The sequence below is a fragment of the Pleurodeles waltl genome, chromosome 10 (assembly GCF_031143425.1).
Source record: "Pleurodeles waltl isolate 20211129_DDA chromosome 10, aPleWal1.hap1.20221129, whole genome shotgun sequence".
In the NCBI taxonomy this organism is placed as follows: domain Eukaryota; kingdom Metazoa; phylum Chordata; class Amphibia; order Caudata; family Salamandridae; genus Pleurodeles; species Pleurodeles waltl.
Window position 1 is genome coordinate 511,336,946 of NC_090449.1, and position 27,687 is coordinate 511,364,632.

At 48.4% G+C, this 27,687-nt stretch overlaps 1 protein-coding gene across 3 annotated transcripts in view; it reads right to left on the reverse strand.

The window, feature by feature from the left end:
• Nucleotides 1–27,687, reverse strand: part of SETD2 (SET domain containing 2, histone lysine methyltransferase) — a 1,164,442-nt gene that overhangs the window by 431,572 nt on the left and 705,183 nt on the right. For all 3 annotated transcript variants that reach the window (XM_069210931.1, XM_069210934.1, XM_069210932.1), the window contains one exon: nt 23,634–24,345. In XM_069210931.1, the coding sequence (XP_069067032.1) occupies nt 23,634–24,345 (712 nt within the window). The remainder of the gene's footprint in view (nt 1–23,633; nt 24,346–27,687) is intronic.

Genomic DNA, 27,687 nt, shown 5'->3' on the forward strand with positions numbered 1-27,687 from the left:
TTACCTCCATCTACAGATGAGAGAGCTAAGGTCACTCTGTAAACTAAAGAAAATAGCAATGGGCCCCAAACCTACCAAAGTACAGCTCCAGGAGCTTTTGGCAGAGTTTGAAAAGGCCAACCCCTCTGAGGATGGCAACTCAGAGGATGAAGATAGTGACTTGGAGGGAAATTCCCCCCCTCCAGTCCTACTTAGGGAGAGCAGGGCTTCTCAAGCCCTGACTCCACAAATAATAGTCAGAGATGCTGGTTCCCTCACAGGAGGGACCAACAACTCTGAAATCACTGAGGATAACTCCAGTGAAGAGGACATCCAGTTAGCCAGGATGGCCAAAAGATTGGCTTTGGAAAGACAGATCCTAGCCATAGAGAGGGAAAGACAAGAGATGGGCCTAGGACCCATCAATGGTGGCAGCAACATAAATAGGGTCAGAGATTCTCCTGACATGTTGAAAATCCCCAAAGGGATTGTAACTAAATATGAAGATGGTGATGACATCACCAAATGGTTCACAGCTTTTGAGAGGGCTTGTGTAACCAGAAAAGTGAACAGATCTCACTGGGGTGCTCTCCTTTGGGAAATGTTCACAGGAAAGTGTAGGGATAGACTCCTCACACTCTCTGGACAAGATGCAGAATCTTATGACCTCATGAAGGGTACCCTGATTGAGGGCTTTGGATTCTCCACTGAGGAGTACAGGATTAGGTTCAGGGGGGCTCAAAAATCCTCGAGCCAGACCTGGGTTGACTTTGTTGACTACTCAGTGAAAACACTAGATGGTTGGATTCAAGGCAGTGGTGTAAGTAATTATGATGGGCTGTACAATTTATTTGTGAAAGAACACCTGTTAAGTAATTGTTTCAATGATAAACTGCATCAGCATCTGGTAGACCTAGGACCAATTTCTCCCCAAGAATTGGGAAAGAAGGCGGACCATTGGGTCAAGACAAGGGTGTCCAAGACTTCAACAGGGGGTGACCAAAAGAAAGGGGTCACAAAGACTCCCCAGCAGAAGGGTGATGAGACAACCAAAACTAAAAATAGTAAAGAGTCTTCTACAGGCCCCCAAAAACCTGCACAGGAGGGTGGGCCCAGAGCCTCTTCACAAAACAATGGGTACAAGGGTAAAAACTTTGATCCCAAAAAGGCCTGGTGTCATAGCTGTAAACAGCATGGACACCAAACTGGAGACAAGGCCTGTCCCAAGAAAGGTTCCACTCCAAACTCCCATCCAGGTAACACTGGTATGGCTAGTCTCCAAGTGGGATCAACAGTGTGCCCAGAGCAAATCAGGGTCCACACTGAAGCTACTCTAGTTTCTGAGGGTGGGGTGGATTTAGCCACACTAGCTGTCTGGCCGCCTAACATGCAAAAATACAGACAGCAACTCTTAATTAATGGGACTAGAATAGAGGGCCTGAGGGATACAGGTGCCAGTGTCACCATGGTGACAGAGAAACTGGTTTCCCCTGGCCAATACCTGACTGGAAAAACTTACACAGTCACCAACGCTGACAATCAGAGAAAAGTACATCCCATGGCAATGGTTACTTTAGAATGGGGAGGGGTCAATGGCCTGAAACAGGTGGTGGTCTCCTCAAATATCCCAGTGGACTGTCTGCTTGGAAATGACCTGGAGTCCTCAGCATGGGCTGAGGTAGAGCTAAAAACCCATGCAGCCATGCTGGGTATCCCTGAACTGGTGTGTGTGAAAACAAGAGCACAATGCAAGGCACAGGGTGAAAAAGTAGAGCTGGAGTCTGGAAAAATGGCCCAGCCTACCAAGAGAACGGGAAAGTCAGTTGGGAAACCAACTGCAACACAGCAAAAGAAAGGGAACCTCTCTTCTCAGGAAGAAGTTCTGCCCTCTGAGGGAACTGAGCCTTTGGAACTTGAACCTTATCAGGTTGAGCTCTTAGGCCCAGGGGGACCCTCAAGGGAAGAGCTGTGTAAGGGACAAGAAACCTGTCCCTCTCTTGAGGGCCTTAGGCAGCAAGCTGCTGAAGAGTCCAAAGGCAAGAAAAATGGAACACATAGGGTCTATTGGGAAGATGGGCTCCTGTACACTGAGGCCAGAGACCCCAAACCTGGTGCCACTAGGAGAGTGGTAGTGCCTCAGCTGTTCAGAGAGTTCATCCTAACATTGGCCCATGACATTCCCCTTGCTGGACATTTGGGACAAACCAAGACGTGGGAGAGGTTAGTCAACCACTTCTACTGGCCCAATATGTCCAACATGGTTAAGGAGTTTTGCCTCTCCTGCCCCACCTGTCAAGCCAGTGGTAAGACAGGTGGGCACCCAAAGGCCCCCCTCATTCCACTTCCAGTGGTGGGGGTGCCCTTTGAAAGAGTGGGTGTGGACATAGTTGGTCCACTGGAACCTCCCACAGCCTCAGGAAATATGTATATCCTGGTAGTAGTGGATCATGCTACCAGGTATCCTGAAGCTATTCCCCTTAGGTCGACTACTGCCCCTGCAGTAGCCAAGGCCCTCATTGGTATCTTTACCAGAGTGGGTTTCCCTAAGGAGGTGGTGTCTGACAGAGGTACCAACTTCATGTCAGCATACCTAAAGCACATGTGGAATGAGTGTGGAGTGACTTATAAATTCACTACACCTTACCATCCACAAACTAATGGCTTAGTTGAGAGATTCAACAAGACATTAAAAGGCATGATCATGGGGCTCCCAGAAAAACTCAAAAGGAGATGGGATGTCCTCCTGCCATGTCTGCTTTTCGCTTACAGGGAGGTACCACAGAAGGGAGTAGGGTTCTCACCCTTTGAACTTCTGTTTGGTCATCCTGTAAGGGGACCACTTGCCCTTGTTAAAGAAGGCTGGGAGAGACCTCTCCATGAGCCTAAACAGGACATAGTGGACTATGTACTTGGCCTTCGCTCTAGAATGGCAGAGTACATGGAAAAGGCAACCAAAAACCTTGAGGCCAGCCAACAGCTCCAGAAGTTTTGGTATGACCAAAAGGCTGCACTGGTTGAGTTCCAACCAGGGCAGAAAGTCTGGGTTCTGGAGCCTGTGGCTCCCAGGGCACTCCAGGACAAATGGAGTGGCCCTTACCCAGTACTAGAGAGGAAGAGTCAGGTCACCTACTTGGTGGACCTGGGCACAAGCAGGAGCCCCAAAAGGGTGATCCATGTAAACCGCCTTAAGCTCTTCCACGACAGGGCTGATGTCAATCTGTTGATGGTAACAGATGAGGATCAGGAGGCAGAGAGTGAACCTCTCCCTGATCTTCTGTCATCAGACCCAAAAGATGGTACAGTAGATGGAGTGATCTACTCAGACACCCTCTCTGGCCAACAGCAAGCTGATTGTAGGAGAGTCCTACAACAGTTTCCTGAACTCTTCTCCTTAACCCCTGGTCAGACACACCTGTGTACCCATGATGTGGACACAGGAGACAGCATGCCTGTCAAGAACAAAATCTTTAGACAGTCTGACCATGTTAAGGAAAGCATCAAGGTGGAAGTCCACAAGATGCTGGAATTGGGAGTCATTGAGCGCTCTGACAGCCCCTGGGCTAGCCCAGTGGTCTTAGTCCCCAAACCTCACACCACAGATGGAAAGAAAGAGATGAGGTTTTGTGTGGACTACAGAGGGCTCAATTCTGTCACCAAGACAGATGCTCATCCAATTCCAAGAGCTGATGAGCTCATTGATAAATTAGGTGCTGCCAAATTCCTAAGTACCTTTGACTTGACAGCAGGGTACTGGCAAATAAAAATGGCACCTGGAGCAAAAGAAAAGACAGCATTCTCCACACCTGATGGGCATTATCAGTTTACTGTTATGCCCTTTGGTTTAAAGAATGCCCCTGCCACCTTCCAAAGGTTGGTGAATCAAGTCCTTGCTGGCTTGGAGTCCTTTAGCACAGCTTATCTTGATGATATTGCTGTCTTTAGCTCCACCTGGCAGGATCACCTGGTCCACCTGAGGAAGGTTTTGAAGGCTCTGCAATCTGCAGGCCTCTCTATCAAGGCATCCAAATGCCAGATAGGGCAGGGAACTGTGGTTTACTTGGGACACCTTGTAGGTGGAGGCCAAGTTCAGCCACTCCAACCCAAGATCCAGACTATTCTGGACTGGGTAGCTCCAAAAACCCAGACTCAAGTCAGGGCATTCCTTGGCTTGACTGGGTACTACAGGAGGTTTGTGAAGGGATATGGATCCATTGTGACAGCCCTCACTGAGCTCACCTCCAAGAAAATGCCCAAGAAAGTGAACTGGACTGTGGACTGCCAACAGGCCTTTGACACCCTGAAACAGGCAATGTGCTCAGCACCAGTTCTCAAAGCTCCAGATTATTCTAAGCAGTTCATTGTGCAGACTGATGCCTCTGAACATGGGATAGGGGCAGTTTTGTCCCAAACAAATGATGATGGCCTTGACCAGCCTGTTGCTTTCATTAGCAGGAGGTTACTCCCCAGGGAGCAGCGTTGGAGTGCCATTGAGAGGGAGGCCTTTGCTGTGGTCTGGTCCCTGAAGAAGCTGAGACCATACCTCTTTGGGACTCACTTCCTAGTTCAAACTGACCACAGACCTCTCAAATGGCTGATGCAAATGAAAGGTGAAAATCCTAAACTGTTGAGGTGGTCCATCTCCCTACAGGGAATGGACTTTATAGTGGAACACAGACCTGGGACTGCCCATGCCAATGCAGATGGCCTTTCCAGGTTCTTCCACTTAGAAAATGAAGACTCTCTTGGGAAAGGTTAGTCTCATCCTCTTTCGTTTGGGGGGGGGTTGTGTAAGGAAATGCCTCCTTGGCATGGTTGCCCCCTGACTTTTTGCCTTTGCTGATGCTATGTTTACAATTGAAAGTGTGCTGAGGCCTGCTAACCAGGCCCCAGCACCAGTGTTCTTTCCCTAACCTGTACTTTTGTATCCACAATTGGCAGACCCTGGCATCCAGATAAGTCCCTTGTAACTGGTACTTCTAGTACCAAGGGCCCTGATGCCAAGGAAGGTCTCTAAGGGCTGCAGCATGTCTTATGCCACCCTGGAGACCTCTCACTCAGCACAGACACACTGCTTACCAGCTTGTGTGTGCTAGTGAGGACAAAACGAGTAAGTCGACATGGCACTCCCCTCAGGGTGCCATGCCAGCCTCTCACTGCCTATGCAGTATAGGTAAGACACCCCTCTAGCAGGCCTTACAGCCCTAAGGCAGGGTGCACTATACCATAGGTGAGGGTACCAGTGCATGAGCATGGTACCCCTACAGTGTCTAAACAAAACCTTAGACATTGTAAGTGCAGGGTAGCCATAAGAGTATATGGTCTGGGAGTCTGTCAAACACGAACTCCACAGCACCATAATGGCTACACTGAAAACTGGGAAGTTTGGTATCAAACTTCTCAGCACAATAAATGCACACTGATGCCAGTGTACATTTTATTGTAAAATACACCACAGAGGGCACCTTAGAGGTGCCCCCTGAAACTTAACCGACTATCTGTGTAGGCTGACTAGTTTTAGCAGCCTGCCACAAACCGAGACATGTTGCTGGCCCCATGGGGAGAGTGCCTTTGTCACTCTGAGGCCAGTAACAAAGCCTGCACTGGGTGGAGATGCTAACACCTCTCCCAGGCAGGAATTGTCACACCTGGCGGTGAGCCTCAAAGGCTCACCTCCTTTGTGCCAACCCAGCAGGACACTCCAGCTAGTGGAGTTGCCCGCCCCCTCCGGCCAGGCCCCACTTTTGGCGGCAAGGCCGGAGAAAATAATGAGAATAACAAGGAGGAGTCACTGGCCAGTCAGGACAGCCCCTAAGGTGTCCTGAGCTGAGGTGACTCTAACTTTTAGAAATCCTCCATCTTGCAGATGGAGGATTCCCCCAATAGGGTTAGGATTGTGACCCCCTCCCCTTGGGAGGAGGCACAAAGAGGGTGTACCCACCCTCAGGGCTAGTAGCCATTGGCTACTAACCCCCCCAGACCTAAACACGCCCTTAAATTTAGTATTTAAGGGCTACCCTGAACCCTAGAAAATTAGATTCCTGCAACTACAAGAAGAAGGACTGCCTAGCTGAAAACCCCTGCAGCGGAAGACCAGAAGACGACAACTGCCTTGGCTCCAGAAACTCACCGGCCTGTCTCCTGCCTTCCAAAGATCCTGCTCCAGCGACGCCTTCCAAAGGGACCAGCGACCTCGACATCCTCTGAGGACTGCCCCTGCTTCGAAAAGACAAGAAACTCCCGAGGACAGCGGACCTGCTCCAAGAAAAGCTGCAACTTTGTTTCCAGCAGCTTTAAAGAACCCTGCAAGCTCCCCGCAAGAAGCGTGAGACTTGCAACACTGCACCCGGCGACCCCGACTCGGCTGGTGGCGATCCAACACCTCAGGAGGGACCCCAGGACTACTCTGATACTGTGAGTACCAAAACCTGTCCCCCCTGAGCCCCCACAGCGCCGCCTGCAGAGGGAATCCCGAGGCTTCCCCTGACCGCGACTCTTTGAACCTAAAGTCCCGACGCCTGGGAGAGACCCTGCACCCGCAGCCCCCAGGACCTGAAGGACCGGACTTTCACTGGAGAAGTGACCCCCAGGAGTCCCTCTCCCTTGCCCAAGTGGAGGTTTCCCCGAGGAATCCCCCCCTTGCCTGCCTGCAGCGCTGAAGAGATCCCGAGATCTCTCATAGACTAACATTGCGAACCCGACGCTTGTTTCTACACTGCACCCGGCCGCCCCCGCGCCGCTGAGGGTGAAATTTCTGTGTGGACTCGTGTCCCCCCCGGTGCCCTACAAAACCCCCCTGGTCTGCCCTCCGAAGACGCGGGTACTTACCTGCAAGCAGACCGGAACCGGGGCACCCCCTTCTCTCCATTCTAGCCTATGTGTTTTGGGCACCACTTTGAACTCTGCACCTGACCGGCCCGGAGCTGCTGGTGTGGTGACTTTGGGGTTGCTCTGAACCCCCAACGGTGGGCTACCTTGGACCAAGAACTGAACCCTGTAAGTGTCTTACTTACCTGGTAAAACTAATCAAAACTTACCTCCCCTAGGAACTGTGAAAATTGCACTAAGTGTCCACTTTTAAAACAGCTATTTGTCAATAACTTGAAAAGTATACATGCAATTTTGATGATTTGAAGTTCCTAAAGTACTTACCTGCAATACCTTTCGAATGAGATATTATATGTAGAATTTGAACCTGTGGTTCTTAAAATAAACTAAGAAAAGATATTTTTCTATATAAAAACCTATTGGCTGGATTTGTCTCTGAGTGTGTGTACCTCATTTATTGTCTATGTGTATGTACAACAAATGCTTAACACTACTCCTTGGATAAGCCTACTGCTCGACCACACTACCACAAAATAGAGCATTAGTATTATCTATTTTTACCACTATTTTACCTCTAAGGGGAACCCTTGGACTCTGTGCATGCTATTCCTTACTTTGAAATAGCACATACAGAGCCAACTTCCTACACCCACCTGAGCGGGGGACCCTAAATAGCCCAGTAAAGGGGACTAGTTACCTAGAAGGGTGACCACGTATTAGGAGGGGTCTGTGCCATCACCTACTTGACCTGGCCACTCAGATGCTCCCAGAGGCCTCTACCCACTTGGATTCAAGATGGCAGAATCAAGTGGCCACCTGAAGGAGCTCTGGGCACCACCCCTAGGGTGGTAATGGACATGCGGAGTGGTCTCTCCTCTTTCCTTTGTTCAGTTTTGCGCCAGAGCAGGGATCGGGGTCCCTGGACTGGTGCAAACCTGTTTATGCAAGGAGGGCACGAAATGTGCCGTTCAAAGCATACCAGTGGCTTGGGGAGGCTACCCCTTCCAAGGCATGGAACACCTATTTCCAAAGAAGAGGGTGTTACCTCCCTCTCCCACAGGAAATCCTTTGTTCTGCGTTCCTCTGCCTGAGTTGGTCAAGCAACAAGGGGGCAGAAACCTGTCTGAGGGGTGGCAGCAGCGTGGGCTGCCCGGAAAACCCCAGAAGACTGGTAGGAGCAATGCTGGGGGTCCTCTAAGGAGCACCCAGAGTGCATGGAATCATACAACTACTACTGGCAGCAGTATTGGGGTATGATTCCGACATGTTTGATACCAAACATGCCAGGTTCGGAGGTACCATTATGTAGCTGGACATGGGTAGAAACCTGTGTCCAGTACACAGGTAAAATGGCTTTCCCGCACTTATGAAGTCCAATGCAATGGAGCTGGAGTTTGTAGGGGCACCTCTGCTCATGCAGGAGTGCCCTCACACACAGGTACCTGCACCCTGCCCTCTGGGCTAGGAGGGCCTACCATAGGGGTGACGTACAGTGACCTGCAAACAGATTTTGCATGGGCTCCCATTAGTGGCACAATACATGCTGCAGCCCATGGGGAACACTTGTTGCCCCAATGTCCTGGTACCTCAGTAGGGGGCACCAGTATGCCAATTGTGGGGTGTGAAAAAGTCCTAATCAACCAAATTTAGAGGGAGAGCGTACAATCATTGGGATCCCAGTGAAAACAGTCAAAGCATACAGATAGAAGGCAAAAAGTGGGGGTAACCATGCCAAAAACAGGGTACTTTCTTATACTCAGTAGCTCTGGATACCAGACTCTTTGTACCCAGTCCGGAGCCACAAGCATTACTTGGGCCTGGTCGTTCTTGGTCTTTTTCAGAACTCAGGACAGAAGTGGTATTGGCGGGAAGGCGTAAAGGAGGCCCAAGTTCCACTTGAGATGAAAAGCATTGCCAACCATGTGCCGCCTTGGAAACGCCAATGCGCAAAACAGCTGACACTGCACGTTCTCTGCAGAGGGAAACAGATCTAGCCAAGGCTTGCCCCACTGCTGAAAGAGACGTTGCGTCACCTCAGGATGGAGATGCCATTCATGATCGAATATACATCGACTGCTGAGTTTGTATGCTCTGGCTTTCAGACAGCCTGCCAGTTGTTGAACCACCAGGGTGATGCGCTAATGTTCCAGCCATGTACAGAGGCGTGGAGCTTCTTGACAAGGGGTCCACGACCCCACACTGCCCTGCTTGTTGCAATACCAGATGGCGTTAGTGTCGTCCATGAACACCTGTATCACTTTTTCCTTCAGAGAGGGAAGGATGCTCTCAATGCAAGCTTGATGACCCGGAGCTCCAAAAGACTGATGCGGAGTGAGGGTTCCGTCGGAGACCAGAGACCTCTGATCTCCACCTCTCCCATGTGGCCTCCCCATAATAAGAGTGACACATCTGTCATTACTGTGATATCTGGTTTGGGAAGGGAGAGGGATCTACTGCTGACACAATCACGATTCTAGCCACCACTTCAGGTCTTTCGTAGTTTCCTCCAAGACCTGGACCATGTCAGAGAGATTCCCCTGATGCTGCGCCAATTGAAACTTCAGGTCCCACTGCAGAGCCCGCATGCGCCATATGGCATGTGTTACCAGCAGGATGCAGGAGGCCATAAGGCCCAGCAGCCTCAGAGTCATCCTCACCGAAATCTAGGATAGAGGCTGAAACATCAGAATCATAGTCTGAATTGAAAGTGCTCGTGACCTACCACAAATTGCAAGTAGTGCCTGTGGACAAGCAAGATGGGTATATGGAAGTAGGCGTCCTGCAAGTCCAACTCTACCATCCAGTCTCCTGGGTCCAAGGCAGACAGGACCTGAATCAGAGTGAGCATTTTGAACTACTTCTTGAAGAAGAAATTTAGGGCCCGAAGCTCTAGGATAGGACGGAGGCCCTTGTCCTTTTTGAGCACCAGAAAGTAGCAAGAATAACAATGACAACCTAATTCTGGCGCAGGGACCCTCTCTACGGCTCCCTGGGCCAAGAGAGCCACGACTTCCTCGCTGAGAAGTGCCAGATCATCATCCGGTAAGCGGACGGAGGATGGTGGCATGGTCGGAGGGGCAGTCTCGAAGGGGAGGGAGTAGCCCCTTCAGACGATCTGCAAAGCCCACCTGTATGTCGTGATGGATTCCCAGTAGGGCAGCTGATGGTGAATCCTGACTCCAACTGGTCTGAGATGGGGGGGACAGACTAGGAAGTCTTGGAGGCTGAGGCGGGGGTGGACTGGGCAGAACTCTTGTTCCCGGTCTCAAAAGCCTGTGGGATTCTGCATCCACGGCGGCGCAGTGGCTGGGTAGCATTGTGGCTCTGTGGCTGGCATGGTAAGGTGCAAAAGGGAGTCCCTTCTGTGGCCACGAAAGGGGCGAAAAGCGGACTGTGGAGGGCAAGGGGTAGTCGCTCGGTCAAAGGACCGAGCTGTAGCCCGGGGCTACTTGAACCTCTTAATGGCTGCATCCACTTTGTCGCTGAAGAGATGGTTGACATCGAAGGGCATGTCCATGAGAGACTGTTTTACACTACAGGAAGCTGGCCTAGTGTGTGGTGGGTACCTATGGTACTTACACCTTATACCAGGTTCAGGTATCCCCTCTTAGTGAAGTGTAGGCAGTGTCTAGAAGCCAGGCTCTCTAGAGGTAGATGTGGATGAGCAGCCAAGGCTTATCTAGGAGACATGCAAAGCTCATGCAATGCCACTGTAGCCACACAGCACTTACACACATAAAAGAAAACACTCAGTTGTACAAAAATAAAGGTATTTTATTTTTGGATCAAATCACCACAAAATACTGGAAGGGTAACCCACCATTAGGGAGTAAGTAGTACACTAAATATATACACTAGCAATCAGAAACAGACATCCAAAAGGTTAGAAAACAATGCAAATAGCAATAACCAATAGTGACCCTAGAGGGGGCACAAACCATATACTAAAAAAATGGATTGCGACCAAGGTACCCCCACCTGGGTAAGTAAAATGTGTAGAGGGGAGCTGGGAGTACTACAAAACAATAGAGGTAAGTAACAGTAACCCCCAGGGACCAGGAATACAGGAGTAAATCACTGGACTTTCCCCAAACCACGCAAAAGGAGGAAAAGAAGAAAAAGAAGACACCCAGACATGACTGCAAGAAAACCAGTGGTGGATTCCTGAAGAAACAAGACCAGTGGAGAAAGGGGAGCAAGTCCAAAAGGCACAGTGAAGTCCACGAGGAGTAGGAGCTGCTACCCACCCAGCTGTAGTTGCAGGAGTTGGTCGACGGTGATGAAGAAGAGGTCAGCACTGCAGCCCTGGAGCCGGAGAAGAGTTCTTGATGGATGCAAATGATGCCCCATGCTGGAAGGAAGATTGCAGACGGGTGTCAGTGCAGGCATTCCACCAATAGGCCTTGGCAAAGACAAACCAGTGGTTAGTGGAAAAGTGGTGCTGCCAGGGACCAGCAAGGCCCAGGAGGACTCAACCCAGTAGGAGGGAATCACAGGGGATCCTCACCATCGCATGGAGTCCACAGGAGCAGAGGCAGCTTCCATAGGGGTGCCACAGGACAGGGACACAGGAGTCACAGAAGAAGCCCACGCAGCACTACAAAAGAGGATCCCACGCCGCAGGTGAACCACGCAGGAGGCTGTGCTTTGAAGGATGGAGTGCTGGGGGCTGGAGCTACATGTCGCCTGAGGACCCCTTGGAAGAGATGCAAACAAGCCTTGGCAGCTGAAAGAGATACGGTGCACCGGGGTACTATCGTGCATGGGAAGGCAAACGCTTACCTCCAACAAAGTTTGACAGCTGGCACAGAGGACCAAGAGGACTACTCCGGACCAGCACCTGTGATGCTGGATCCACACAGCTCAAGATGAGGGGAGATCCATGCAGCCAGTAGTCGCTGGTTATAGGGACCTGCGGTTTCAGTTGATCGACGCCTTCACTCCAAGGGAAATTACTAGTACTTCTTCTTCTTGTGCAGGCTGAAGAGTTGCAGTCTTCTGAGGATGCATTGCCGGGGAAATGTTGCAACGCTGGCAGGAGATGTGGAAACAAAGTTGCAGAAGAGTCTTCTTCATTGTAGCAGCGTTTGTCGGTTCATGGAGCGTTCAGTCGCAGTTCCAGTGGCCAGAAGTCAAAGTGGAGGTTGCAGAGGTCCTGCTGGAATCTTGGAAACCGAATCTGAGGACCCACCCTAGAAAGAGACCCTAGATAGCCCTGAAAGGGGGGTTGGTCATCTAACCAGATAAGAACCTATCAGGAGGGGGCTCTGATGTCACCTGCCTGACCACTCAGATGCTCCCAGAGTTCCCTGCCAACCTTGGAAACAAGATGGCAGAACCCAGGGACCCCCTGGAGGAGCTCTGGGCACCACCCCTGGGGTGGTGATGGACAGGGGAGTGGTCACTCTCCTTTCTATTGTCCAGTTCGCACCAGAGCAGGGACTGGGGGTCCCTGAACTGGTACGGACTGGTTTATGCACGAAGGGCAGCAAATGTGCCTTTCAAAGCAAACCAGTGGCTTGGGGAGGCTACACTTCCAAAGCCAGCCACACCTATGTCCAAAGGGAGAGGGTGTAACATCCCTCTCCCAAAGGAAATCCTTTGTTCTGCGTTCCTGGGCTTGATCAGACCAGGGCAGAAACCTGTCTAAGGGGTAGCAGCACCTGGGCTGCCCGGAAAACCCTGTAAGACTGGTGGTAGCAATGCTGGGGGTCCTCTAGGGAGACCCCAGTATGCATGGAATCATACTTCCAATATCTGCAACAGTACTGGGGTATGATTCTGACATGTTTGATACCAAACATGCCCAGGTTCGGAGTTACCTTTATGTAGCTGGACACAGGTAGTGACCTATGTCCCGTGCACACGTAAAATGGCGTCCCGCACTCACAAAGTCCAGGAAAATGGACCTGGCATTTGTTGGGGAACCTCAGCTAGTGCAGGGGTGCCCCCACACATAGGTACCTGCACCCTGTCCTCTGGGATGAGAGGGTCTACCATAGGGGTGGCTTACATTTACCTGGTCTAGTGATCTGTAGTGAAAACAGGTACATGCACTTGTTTCACGCAGGCTGCAATGGCAGGCCTGCAGAACCCTTTGCTTGGGCTCCCTATGGGTGGCAGAATAACTACTGCAGCCCACAGGGATCCCCTGGAACCCCAATGCTCTGGGTACCTGGGTACCACATAATAGGGACTTCCATGGGGGGACCAGTATGCAAATTGTGGGAAGAAAAAGGTAAAATTTAGAGGAGAAAGCAAAACTGTTGGGGTCCTGGTTAGCAGGATCACAGTAGAGACAGTTAAACACACTGACAACAGGCAGAAAATGGGGGTAACCTTGCCAAGAAAGAGGGTACTTTCCTACATACATCTCCCGAAAAACTAGACATCCTCAACCACAGGTGGTGCCTCAAGGTCATCGCTGACGCAACCGGTCTACCCAATAAGTCGGTCATGTCCAGCCCACAACAAATCGTGAGCTTAGCCACATCCCTCCCATCAGCAACAGCTTGAGAGATGATGCCCGGGCCTCCTCCGGGACCTGCGGCAATACCTGCTCAACCATATGCCATAATGAATAGGTGTAGCAGGCCAAAAGGCATGTGGTGTCCATGGACCACAATGCCAGATGGAGGAAGAAAAGTTCATCTTCCCAAATTGATCCAGCCTCTTTGAGTCCCTATACGTGGGAGCAGATCGGATCGCGCCACGTGATGAAGAAGCCTGGATGACAAGGCTCTCAGTCATGGGGTGTTGGGACAGGAATTTAGGGTCATTTGGGCAGGTCGATGACCACGGGCGATGGCAGTGGGTGATCGTCCTATTCACAGGAGCTCCTGTGCTGGGTCTGGACCAAGCACCCAGAAGGACGTTGATGAGGGCTTCATTAAATGGAACGAGAGGCTCACAAGTGGAAGCCCAAGACTGAAGTACCCCTGTCAGAAGGTTAGTCCTGACTGCTACAGAGGGAAGCTGATGGCCAAGGACCTCAGCCACCCTACTGACCACCATTGAATAAGGGGCTTCCTCCACTGTATCCACGGTAGGAAGAGAAAGCATGCCAGCATCTGGAGAAGTATCTAGACCACTACCCTCGCCCAATTCGGGTGCCCAGTCCATGTCGGGGTTGTCAAGCTGGTATTCTGAAGGGTCCAGGGTCCTCTCCAATCCTTCCTCATATTTGTACCCATGATAAAAAGCGTGCTAATCAAACCCGGGGCGAGCACGCCCCTTCGAAGTCGTAAGTGGCGTCGATCAATGACGTTCCAGCAGTGGGTCGTCAGTGATCAGGGATGGGTCGACGCAGATTATGGGCTCAACCGACATCAGAAGCGTCGTCATCCTAGCCGGCGCTGGGGAAGGTCGCAATGGTATGACTGGCATCCACACATATTTGAGAACGGTTCCAGAGGGACCCTCGGAGGCCGAGGCCAGATCCACTAGAGCAAAAGCCGAAGGGCCCCCACCCAAGCGGCACCACAGGTGGCTTGGTCTGCCCAAAGATGAGGCGCATGGCCTCATAAAATTCTTTAAGCTGGGCAGGGGTAGCTCCGGCTCCCGGAAACTCGGAGGGATGTAGGAGACGCAGAAGAAGGCTCTGCGGACGGAGACCTTGAGCATCTACGCTTTTAGCACGATTTTGAATGGGACGAGGAGGAGTGGTGAGGACTCCACGAGCAGTCTCAAGACCTTCCTCTCGATCGAGATGCAAGCGACGCGGAATCGAGCGCCAGGCTGCCATAAGCTTTATGGACCACTCCTTCAAAGCCTTCGGGTTAATGGCCCAGCACTCTGAGCACGACTTCTTTTTTGACGCAAAAGCGGCGCAAACTTACGAAATACAATTGTATTTTGTAAGTTTGCGCCGCATTTGCGTCAAAAAGCGGTGCAAATGCGGCGCTAATAAAGTATAAATATGGGCCCAAGTGTGGGTGCGTCACCGACATAATGCAGTCACAGGCATCGAAAGGCTTGAAGCCAGTCTTACGAGACATACCTCTACGCACCAGAGAAGTCCAAAAACTGGAAAAAAACATTGAACTGGGTTAAAAATTGACCAGGGTTGCTCTTCTCTGGATCTGTGTGTGGCGTGGAAAGAAAAGAACTGACGTCATCGCGCAAAGGTGGGGCTTAAGTATGATCACAACGTCATCATGGCGACTACAACAGACGTGGAGTCGACCGACGGCATCTGATGGCACAAAGGGGAACTGCTTGAAGAAAAATCTCCAGATCCAGTCTGACGCCTGGGAGAAATTCTAATGTAAGGAATCTGCAACTAGAAGTCTGTATCAGAAAAAAGCAGATAACATCTGCTGTCACAATTTGCATCCACTCCGAAGGAGAAAAGGGCTTCTTCAAAGTGTATGTGGCATAGCAAAACATAGTTATAAACAGTAAGAGATTCAACAAGGACAACAAGGAAGAAGAAAAAATATTAAGTAATGCCTCAATCACAGAGCCATCATCAAAGGGACACCAATCATCCTGAATCAATCAGTACTTGGTCCATGCTCCAGCCTAAACAAGAGAAAGTGAGGCCAGCATGCATGTGTAGGTCAATTAGAAGGCAGAAAATAAGAGTGCTGATGAAGCCAATGAATGCAAGGCCCTTGTTGTATACAATCTCTCTCCCAAACAAGAGCGCATTCACTGTCGCAGGCGAGACCTAAAAAAGGTTTTTCCAGCCAATTGGGTAATCATGTCCAGTAATATGCTCCCACCAACTCTTACACGCGTGTCACTGCCCCAGTCCAACACTTAAATATTGTAATATTCTTTGTGCTATGCATGGTTTCACATGAATAATACACAAAGGGAAGATGGGTGAGTGTTGTAAGAGTAGGAGAACAAGAACCAAAGGGTGATGGGATAACTGTGAAGGCATTTTTCCAGAGTTCGTCATTCTGGCTCTCCCTCGTTCCTAACCTAGTAGGAATCTGATTTCCTATTATCAAAGAGCCAGGTTGGTGATTCTGGGGGTGAGAGCCTATGCCAGAACAAACAGGCTTCAAGGAAAGACACTGTAAATAATGCAATGACAAAAAGATGCACCTTTAGACGGAAATGCGTCCAGTAATTAGTTCTTACAGAAGGAATTCATAATATGCATTTTATACCACCATGTAGCAAGCTGGCTCTTTATATGATATATCAAAATGAGATGTATTGTGCAAAGAATCCAGGGGTTCCGTTCTCAGTGGCTAGGGCTTGTTATGCAATCCGAAAGTGCTCTATTTGGAGGTAGTGTGGGATAGCAGCCTTAGGCTTAACACAGAAGAGTGTGAGACACTTGCAGATACACACTTAATAAATTAGACAACTCGAAGGAGATCCATATCAATTTACAAAAATAACAAGTATCTTTTTTATTACAAAATATACCTACCTGAACAAACCGATTCTGAGCTAAAACATGTATATGATTTAGCACCAGTACCAGTTCGTTCAGGTAAGTACATTTTGTAAGAAAAATCTTTACAGTTCTGAAAAGTCGACAGTGCAATTTCTGAAAGCATCAATGCAATCCTATGGAGGAAATCAATGACTGCAAATCAGGTACAGTACAGCAACCTATGAGGCCAGTCTCCTGGGTTTTAGGTAAATATTGGGCAAGGGTCAGGGCCACAAAAACAGGTCTAACCGGGTAGCACTGGGGTGGCCTGGTGCAGAGGTGTAGTACAGCGTCAGATGGCCAATGTTACTTTCTGGGAATCACTCCAATTGAAAAGATTCAGCAGGTGAGGACAGTGGGTCCAGTTGCGAAGAACCACAGAGTGGGTTCCAATCTTGGGATGTCTGAGGACATAGTGGCACCTTTAGTCCGCTTCTCCACGGAATAGGGGAGAATCGGTGCAGAGGTGTCCTGAGGCGTTATGTTTTCTCCATCAGGGCACTTGTGGTTAATAAGGGGGGTGCATGCAGATGCTGCAGGCGTCGGAAGGTCCTCAGTGGTCAAGTCCAGGGTGGCATTCATCTCCAGAAAAGCTGAGGAACCACGCTGGCACCGCTGGTCAACTTCAACTTGAGCTGTGCGGCACAGTGCAGTGATGCTTTCAGTCATTGGGTTTTTGGTGGTCCAGACTCTTTACAGGTTGTCTTGGGGTGCCTGCAGATGCAGGGATGCAGTTCCAATGGTGTTCCTGGATCTCTTTAAAAGACAGACATTCAACCCAGGCTCGAGGAGGAACAGCAGCTGCAGGACGAGACGACTCTGGTGCAGTTCCATAGGAGCAGCAGACAGCAGGGCTGGCTCCAGGTCAGGTGCTTCTTCCTTTGCTTTTGCAGCTTTTCAGTGTCCTTTTTTGTTGGTCAGCAGGAATCTGATTTCCTGGTACCAGGACGTAGGGAAAAGCCTCCCTTGGCATGGTTACCCCCTAACTTTTTCCCTTTTGTTGATGCTAGTTATGACTGAAAGTGTGCTGAGACCCTGCTAAACAGGTCCCAGCACCAGTTCTCTTTCCCTAAGCTGAACTTTTGTTCCCACAACTGGAACACAGATAAGTCCCTTGTAACTGGTACCCCTGGTACCAAGGGCCCTGTGGCCAGGGAAGGTCTCTAAGGGCTGCAGGATGTATTATACCATCCTGGGGACCCCTCACTCAGCACATGCACACTGCCTCACAGCTTGTGTGTGCTGGTGGGAAGAAAATGACTAAGTCGACATGGCACTCCTCTCAGAGAGCCATGCCCACAACCCACTGCCTGTGGCATAGGTAAGTCACCCCTCTTGCAGGCCTTACATCCCTAAGGCAGGGTGCACTATACCACAGGTGAGGGCATAGTTACATGAGCACTATGCCCCTACTGTGTCTAAGCCAAATCTTAGACATTTTAAGTGCAGGGTAGTCATAAGAGTATAAGGTCTGGGAGCCTGTCAAACACGAACTCCATAGTTCCATAATGGCTACACTGAAATCAGGGAATTTTAGTATCAAACTTCTCAGCACAATAAATACACACTGATGCCAGTGTGGGATTTATTGAAAAATGCACAGAGGGCATCTTAGAGATGCCCCCCGTATACCAATCCGACTCCTAGTGTTAGGCTGACCAGTTCCTGCCAGACTGCCACAACCAGATGGGTTTCTGGCCACATGGGGTGAGTGCCTTTGTCACTCTGTGGCCAGGAACAGAGCCTGCACTGGGTGGAGGTGCTTCTCACCTCCCCCTGCAGGAACTCGAACACCTGGCGGTGAGCCTCAATGGCTGATGACTGTTGTTACAGCGCCCCAGGGCATCCCAGCTAGTGGAGATGCCCGCCCCTCCGGGCACAGCCCCCACTTTTGGCGGCAAGTCCAGAGGAGATAATGAGAAAAACAAGGAGGAGTCGCTCACCAATCAGGACTACCCCTAAGGTGCCCTGACCTGAGGTGACGCCTGCCTTAAGAAAACCTCCATCTTGTTTTTGGAGGATTCACCCAATAGGAATAGGGATGTGCCCCCCTCCCCTAAGGGAGGAGGCACAAAGAGGTTATAGCCACCCTCCAGGACAGTAGCCCTTTGCTACTGTCCCCCAGACCTAAACACGCCCCTAAATACTCAATTTAGGGGCGTGTTTTGGGTCTGGGGGACAGTAGCCAATGGCTACTGTCCTTGAGGGTGGCTATAACCTCCCTTTCCTGAACCCAGAAAATCAGATTCCTGCAACCTGAAGACAGGAGTACTGCTGACCTGAATGCCCCGCAGAGACAATGGAGACAACTGGCTTGGCCCCAGCTCTACCAGCCTGTCTTCAGACTCAAAGAGCCTGCACAGCGACACATCCAGCGGGACCAGCGACCTCTGAGGACTGACCTGCATGTAAAGGACCAAGAACCTCCTGAAGACAGCGGCTCTGTCCAGAAACAACAGCAAAGACAGCAACTTTAAAGAGACTCCAACTTCCCGCCAGAAGCGCGAGTCTTCCCACTCTGCACCCGACGCCCCGGCTTGAGTTCAGGACAACCAACACTGCAGAGAGGACTCCCAGGCAACTCCAACGACGGACACCCAGAGTCAACCACCATGCACCCACACAGCGATGCCTGTAGAGGTGATCCAAAGGCTCGCCCTGTCCGCGACTGCCTGGTAACAAAGGAACCCGACGCCTGGACCAAGCACTGCACCTGCAGCCCCCAGGACCAAAAGGAACCAACTACCAGTGCAAGAGTGACCAGGAGGCGACCTTCATCCTAGCCCAGTCAGTGGCTGGCTCGGGAAGCCCCCCTGTGCCCTGCCTGCATCGCCAGAGTGACATCCATGTCCCTCCATTGTTTTCAATGATCAAACCCGACACCTACTTTGCACACTGCACCCAGCCACCCCTGTGCCACTGTGGGAGTGTTTTGTGTGTCTGTGTGTGTCCCCGTCAGTGCTCTACAAAACACCCTGGGTATGCTCCCCGAGGACACAGGTACTTACCTGCTAGCAGACTGGAACCCGAGCACCCCTGTTCTCCATAGGTGCCTATGTTATTTGGGTCCCTCTTTGACCTCTGCAGCTGACCGGCCCTGTGTTGCTGGTGCAGTGGCTTTGGGGTTGCCTTGAACCCCCAACAGTGGGATTCCTATGCCCAGGAGACTGAACTTGTAAGTGCTTTACTTACCGGAGAAACTATACTTAGTTGATTTTTGAAGTGTCCACTTTTAAAATAGCTTATTGACAGTTTTGCCAAAACTGTTTGTACTTCTGTTTTAAATCAATGTTCTATACTTACCTGTGTGAAGTACCTTACAATTTATGTACTTACCTAAAATTTGAATCTTGTTGTTCTAAAATAAATTAAGAAAATAATATTTTTCTATATAAAAACCTATTGGCCTGGAATTAAGTCTTTGAGTGTGTGTTCTCATTTATTGCCTGTGTGTGCACAACAAATGCTTAACACTACCCTCTGATAAGCCTACTGCTTGACCACACTACCACAAAACAGAGCATTAGTATTATCTAATTTTGCCGCTATTAACCTGTAAGAGGAACCCTTGGACTCTGTGTACACTATCTCTCACTTTGAGATAGTATATACAGAGCCACTTCCTACATCCCTCCAGTCTCAACCAGCAGTAACCACAATGTTCAAAGACACTTTCATGTGGAGGAATGGGAAATCACAGGCCTTTGGTCTCCAGAGGACGAAATGTTACATATCAGTTTATGGGAGATGAAAGAGACAAAGCTGCCTCTCTAGGCTTCCCTGCAATCCATTCACAGCTAGTCCATCCAGATTTTTAACTACAACACAAGGGTGATGGAATGTCAACAGGCAGGCAAGATTGGGGTCACAGCTTATGATGATAAGAAATATGGCTCGGGTCCCGGGCGCAGAACCACTTAATCTGGTTCATTGCCAGACATCTGGCCGGTGCTCTGAAAGTCAAAACTGACAGCCTAAGCTGGCTTTATTTTGCTAACCATGAATGGAGACATCACCAAGCGGTGGACCAGAACGTGTAAGCTCTTTGGGATACACTTCAGAGGTACCTATTGTATATGCAGCTCTCAGCAATGCCCATTGCCTTCAGTTCTGTGCCCTCCAGTATCGGCTGTGTTAAGCCTTGGGGGGATCCATTTCGGTTTAAAAGGAGCTTTCCACTTCACATTTCTTCCCATGCCCTTAATTTTTCTGGTGCTGCAGAAGATGCGGCTAGACCAGAGTCATCTTAATAGCTTAAGTAACTGGTGAATCTCTTGGTGTGCTCCCCGCTTCATCTCCCTCACAGGGCAAGACCTCTCTCAAATGGAAGGGCACGGTCTGCACCCTAAACTCCAGAGCCTCCCCATTCATGCCTGGAGATTGAGCAAATGCATTTCACCTGTCTGAAGTGGTGGATGTTATTTTAAGTGCCTACAGACATTCCACCAAAACCGTGTACTCTGGGAGAGGGCGTGCGTTGGGCAAGGGGTGCTCAGACAACTCTACAGACCCTGTCAAGGCCCTCATCAGCTATCTTGCGATTCTCCCTGTTGTAGGTTCACCAGGGTTGTGCAGTGAGTTTGCTTAAACGGTTGTCCTTTCCCCTGCCTGACAAAAGTGCTGCTGCAGACAGACGCTATTGCGCCTGGAATATCCTGCCAAAATTCCTGAGTTTCTTAAAGGTATGACATTTTCTGGAGGTTTGAAGCCCTTGAGATCTGGCTGTGGTTCTCCCCTTTTTGAAATTCTTAAGTGCTATTTCCGCCTTAGAGCTAAAGAGTCTCTCTCATTTGAAAGGCATGACCATTGGGGTGTTTTGCACATTGGTAGAGAATTCTGTGAACAGCCAAGCACATCTTCTCGGACCCAGAGAGGAACCCATTGTCTTTGCAACTCTGTCAGCCACGTCCAGGCCAGCTTTAAAGACTTGGTGGGAGTTGTCCTGTCCACCGCATACTACCTCTGCAAAATGGTTCTGGAGGTATTCTGGAAAATTAGTAACAATGATCACCACCATGTCCCAAAGGGAGTAAGTGAAGTCCCAACAAACACGCTATGTTCATAAAGCATAGCACCACACTCTTAGTGGAAAAAGCTCCTACCCACTCCTTTTTTTGTCACCCCCCCCTTCTTGATGGTGGGTCAAAAAACATCCCAGGTTCAGTTTGGAGGTGAAAGCCTGATCTACTGGGCTCTCTGATGCACGGAGAAGGAAGAAAAAGACTGGGGCTCCAGGTGCCACCAGATAGCAACGTGCTATGTTTAGATTCACTGCAGCATAAAATGTGGGCCTTGACCATGGTTCGCTTATCACCTCAAACAGGGCCCCACTGAATGGGAGGAGTAGTTTCACCTTGGTAAAAGCAGAAGACCTGTAAGGAAGTTAGATGTCTATTCCACAAAGGGCAGAGAAAGTTCCAATACCTCAAAGCCTTTTTAAGAATGGTGTGGAAGGACAGCCTTGACTGTGCTGGGCCAGGAATCTATATCAATATCTGGAGGCATATCCAGCCCACTGGCATCCTGCAGGCCAGTAAATAAGAATTGGGAAGGGGCTCGGTGTCATTCCCCTGATCATCCTTGGGCTGCGAGACAAAATCTGATGGAAAAAAGGGTAAGTACTGTCTCCCAGTAGTGAGGGTTATGGGGCCCACCAATCTGGTATTGAGGCTCATCTCCAGGAGGCCTTGTGCCTCTCTTCCAGATGTCAACCATTGTACATGTGACAACACTGGTTCTTTAGGTGGAGAAGGCACTGTGGGTGTGTTAAGTGGCAGCAATGACAGCATCGTAATAGGTACCCGTATTTATGTCAAAACAGAGAACTCCATTGGGCCAGCGGGCACAACAGTGGAAACTGCTGCTCTTTGAAGCATGCCTAGTATACCCTGTAGGAAAGTGGCACAATCTGCACCCTCAGTTGTGAACTATGGGTCGAATGGTACCAGAGTTGGCGCCAGCAGCACTGACGTTGGTTTTGCCAGAGGAGACACCAGTACTAATTTTGGTTCCAGCGATAAAGAGATTGGGCCCAATACACTAGGAAGAGACTTACTCCATGGACTACGACTTCCTTGGTAAAGACAACTTCTTTTTCTTCTTGAGGCTCATCCTCATCTCCTTAAAGTCGGGGAAAAGCGTGATGCTGATCTGGAACTTTTTCTGGACAGAGGCATGCCCGAACCTTCAGCAACCCCAACAGATATCCTTCGTGTTAGGCATAAAATATTTGACCTCACAATCTTTGAAGGCCTGATGGTTCATCCAAAGGAAGGTTAACAAAATGACAAGCCATGTTTTGGAACCAGACACCACAAGCAATCACTGTACAGGTTTGTGCTGGATATGTGTCCACCGCACTCACGGCAGGGCTTAAACTCTCACTTTATAGGTGGGGTCATGTTTCCTAAACTGCACCAAAGACATTTATTAAAAGCAAAATTCTGTTACCTCCTGACGAGCAGAGAAGCTCTGTACCAGTATCAAAAAACATGGAAAAACCTAAACTGACACTTGGGGTGGGTACATTATGGCTCCAGTAAAGTCACAGTGGATCCACGTCCACGTCGCCACACCTGCAGCAAGGACACTATCAGACTGGAGACAAAAAATAAAAGAAATACAAGGGAACAGGCTTTCTCCATCAAAGCACCCAGAATCTGGAACAACATCCCATATCCATTATGACTGCCTCAACTCTGTTCCAATTTATGAAAGAGCAAAAGATTCCTGTCGTTAAAGAACCATACCACTTGATGCATTAATCTGCTTATGCTCCCAGATCCGTGCTACCGCTCTATCTTTGCCTTTCACCCTTTAAAGCACTTTGCTGCCTGTTGGTTGGTATTGCACATAGATAACAGAAAGTTAGCACATATGAAACACTGTGCCTATTTCATTAAAATGTTATGACTGGAAATTTTATCTCCTCTATTAAGAGGACAGTGTTTTTGCCATTCAACAAGCTTGTGTGTAAAACTGTTGAATTTGCAATGTATTATATATATGTATAATAAAACACTTCTGGAGCACTGCGAGGATTCAAATAAAGGCAGCAATGTTGTATTTGCATAATCTACTCTGCCGTATGGTTATAGGACATGTAGAGCTCAAGATGCATGCAATTTCCTCTAGGTTAGAACTAACAGTTAATTGTTTTAATAAATGGGACAATTCTTATATGTATCTACCAACTCACTTAATCCATAGCAAGACTTTACATTCACTGGAGTTAAACTGTTTTCTTATACTATTATGTTTGTCAATGGGGAAATGACGATAGCTCTTCTCATGTGGGCATGGCTATCGACTTCTTCATTCATTAATGTACACACTGAAAGTACGCAGTACAGCTCCAGTAAGTGCTATAAGGCTTCACCAAAACACTGAGACATAAATAAAAAGTACGGCTAAATATTTTGTAAAACATTACCTGCACCATCGGTGAAGCTGCTTGTGCAAAGAGAGACTGCATGCCATAAATGGCCTGACATGCCTGGCTCTGGTAATACAGGGCTGCCTGGGAGTCCACTGGAGAATACTGTTGCTGTGGCTGATCCTGAGGCACTTCCACAGTTTGTGGACTGGGTTCCCACGAGACATAGCTCTGTGTATCTACTGGACTTGCTACAGTCACAGGGAGGACAGGTATGCTAATGTCCGGTGGGATCTCTGGTTCAGTTTGTGCTATGTATTCTTCATCAGGGATGTCCATGTCTACTGTGGATGGTACATGTGGCACTACTCCCACTGAGATCGGTGAGTTCACAGCTGACTCCACTGAATGTGCACCCATCGCTTGGCAGTGCTCATAGCTTGCAGGAGACATCATGGGATCTCTTGGGGGAGTGGGTAACAGTACCTTCCCAACATTGGGGTTGGAGGGATCAACATAGGACTGTATGGGATATCCAGGGGGGTAGCCAATGAAACTGTGATGTGGATTGTTGAAGCCAAGGTTTTCGAAGGAAACAGGTGAGCTTGTTTCAGTATTCTGCATTTGCTGCTGTTGCTGCTGTTGCTGTTGTTTCTGAGCCTCTTTCTGAGCCACTTCTTGCTCAAACAACTTTCTGCGTTCCTCAGTGGACAGTTTGTTGCGATCCTTGAGACGCACTTTCTTCTTCGAAGAAGTAGGAGGCTCGTATCTACAAAGAAAGCATCATGATTTTACCAAATGTTCATGGAAGAACGTTGCAATATGTAAATCATTTAGAAGAGAGCTAGACAAAAGGATCAAAGAAAAAGACATATGTAGACTGTTTGCCATTTTCAATGAAGAATCGTTTAAAATCAGTGTACTGTATGCTGACTGCCACCGAGTGACTCCCATCCTTTGTAGTAACATAACATTTCACATTTAGGAACTGGTGTGATGAGGTGATAGTAATATTCAAATACATTGTGGGCATATCAATGTGGTTGTTGCAGCGGATTTAGTTTAGTTTGGTATTTTGCTTAAGTGGAGTATATGCCATCAGCATAGCTTATTTGCACAGATGAGCCACAACACTGAACTGAATACTGGTGCTAGAAGAACACAGTTTGTGTATGTAACCACAAAAGATTAACTCATGCAAAGAGCTTGAAGCTCTTTCACACTCCTTATAGAAATGACAGCCATAGAAAAATACTCTTGCTAACCATAGCAGTCTGATCTGTTGGGTAGATTCAAATGAGGGGAACTCAAAGAGGAGGGAAATCAAGATGGTGGCTGCCTAGTTCTGCTGTAACTCTCCCAGCAGACTACTGACCGGGCGGCATATACACTTAATGTCACCTACACCACATTCCCGAGAGGCCCCACTCTTGTGGGTGGTACCTGCCTGTCTTGTTGCTATGGGCTCAACGAAGAAACGGCGGCCTGATGAAACACTAGAGCGGCACTAACTTAACTCTCTTGCCGCTCACTTTGGGCCACAAAATGCCAAGCTATCCCGCAGAGCTGGTGCCCTAATCAAAGACAGGTCCAGGGCAGAGACGGCGCAATGTGGAGTGACTCTTCCCCATGCACTAGGCAGTGGAAGCGGGCCCCACTTCAAGATTCCATCCAGAGGCTTCTTTGCCACCTTAAAATGCCATGAGGCCATTGGGGAGCAGGTAGCCTTAGAGACACACAGGAGTTCCCTGCACAGAAGCCACACCATCTTATGCCACTCAACAGCGTTGCTTTGGAAAAGACAGCCACAGGGCAAGAAACTGACTGCTCAAGCCTACCTCTTAGTGCGGAGACTCCTGCAAAATACTCACGGTCATCCTGGACACCTACCCAGCATACCCCTGGAGGAAGTGTAGCAGAGACAACAACCCCAGGTAATGTAAACGTATACTTGCCTCCTGACATACTGTGGGGTCAATATACAGAAACAGAGAACTCTGTTTAACCAGATCTTCGCAATCCGCTCAGCAAAACCACATCATAGACCAAATGAACTCTGGGAATGGTAGTTCTAGGATAGCTATTGAACTGGCAGCTTTGGGTGTAGCACAAAATAAAAATTACTGGAAAAAGACCAAGAAACTATTTATACTCAGGAAAAATAAGAAAACGTGCTTGAAAATCATAAGAATCTGCATTCAGATAGTAAAATTATACCCCATGCAGGACAAAAACAAAACGGCTGATATGATTCCAACAAGACAGAATGCTTCTGGGAATAAAAGTATCTTAAACATTAAATCAATATTGGAAACCAATAACAAAGCATGGGGTAATAAAACTAGAGGGCATAAATAGACAGAGCACTTGTATTCACTTTCCGAATATTCAGAGAAAAGGAATTTGTAAGACTAGCATCGACTTCCTCCCTGGTAAGTAAACTGTCTGCAAGCAAATCAATGGTAAGGCAAATTCATACAAGTGATCGAGCAGCCATGAAACATGAATATACAGCTACAAATTTAACCTCTTCACAAGACCTACCACCCACTGCATACACCCAGGAGAACAATTACTTAGGGCGGGCACAGACATTGGAAACAATATGTCAAGTGATCATAACGCAGGGAAGGGACTAACTGACAAAGTAAATGAGCATGAACTGCCACCAACACACCTCAAGGAGCGGTATGCAAGATGGCCAAACCTTACAAAAATATTGGAGATCAGATAAAAGAGCAGAAAAAGTGAACTTCAGAATTTCAGGGAGGTATCACACAAACCAATGATCATATGACCAGACAGGAAACCAGAAAACATGGATTACAAATACTCAATGACAATTTGAGGACTTTGGAAAATAGGCAATGCTGGAATTGTGTATAAAGCTGCAGGAGCAGAAAATAGTAACACCAGAGCTATTTTTATACAATTGTTTAAAGCAGCATTTACAGATTCAAATGATTTAGACTGGGACCCAAAAAATCAGCTTGCACATTTTTTCCTCTTAAATCTTAAGTAAAATACTTTGTCTTCACTACAGAAATCGGGTCGATTCTGAACTCTGAGAAAGCATGCCCAGAGACAAAAGTTGATGCTTACGGTCATGTACTTTCTATTTTTTTATTTTTAAATCAGACCAGTCTTCAGAGCTACTCCACTGATGAAAGATGTTGGAGAATGACAGATTAATGTATTTCCAGATAAAAATGTAAAAGATTTTTTTAGTGGCTTCGGCAAGCCTGACAGATTCCTGATAGATTCCAATGCCCACATGTTTACCTCCGAGATTAAAGCACATTTTTTTTTTTTTTTTTTTTAAGACACTTTGGGGTGAAATTCAAACGCTGCATGGGAAGAGGGGGGTAGGATGTTGACAGCACAAGTCCTGTGACGTTAGTACCAGCCTGTCTGTTTTCCCTACAAGGCTTGTCTCCTTCTACAAGAGAATACTGGGCAACAGTGAGTGGGGATCTATGTTTAGTGGTGGGTTAGTGGGAAGGGCTCAAGGAAGGTGTGTTGGGGAGAACACAGAACAGTGTGCAGGAAAAAATGGGAACTGCAGTCCCAAGTAAAAATGAATGTGGAAGCATTGAGTCTAGAGTTGACACAATAAGAAATGAACTGAGTAGCGAAAACAGTGGCTAAGGATATGCTCAGAATATTATCACTAAATGTTACATGGCTGAATGGGAAAAATTGGAATTAATTACAGAAGAGCTAAAGGTATTCAAATCCAATCTGATTTGTACACAGAAAACACATCTCTCATTCAAATAGAAAGTGTTGACGCAACCTAGGATAACAGCTAGAAGTTTGTACACCACGAGTCTTTTTATGAGAGGTGGTAATTTAAGCCAAATGACATTGAAGCAAGCATGGAAAGAAACTGCCGATCACATAAGAACATGGGCAACAGCAGAATACATTATTGGGACAGCTTTGTTTACCTTATGTTCACTTTACAGTCCAAACACAGATGATCCTGAGATTTATAACTAGTTAACCATAGAATTAGCGGGTTGTGCTTGTAATTTTGTGTTGTGATTTTAACTCTAACACAGATGACACACAACTTTCAAAGCACTATAAGGGTAAAAAAGTGCAACAT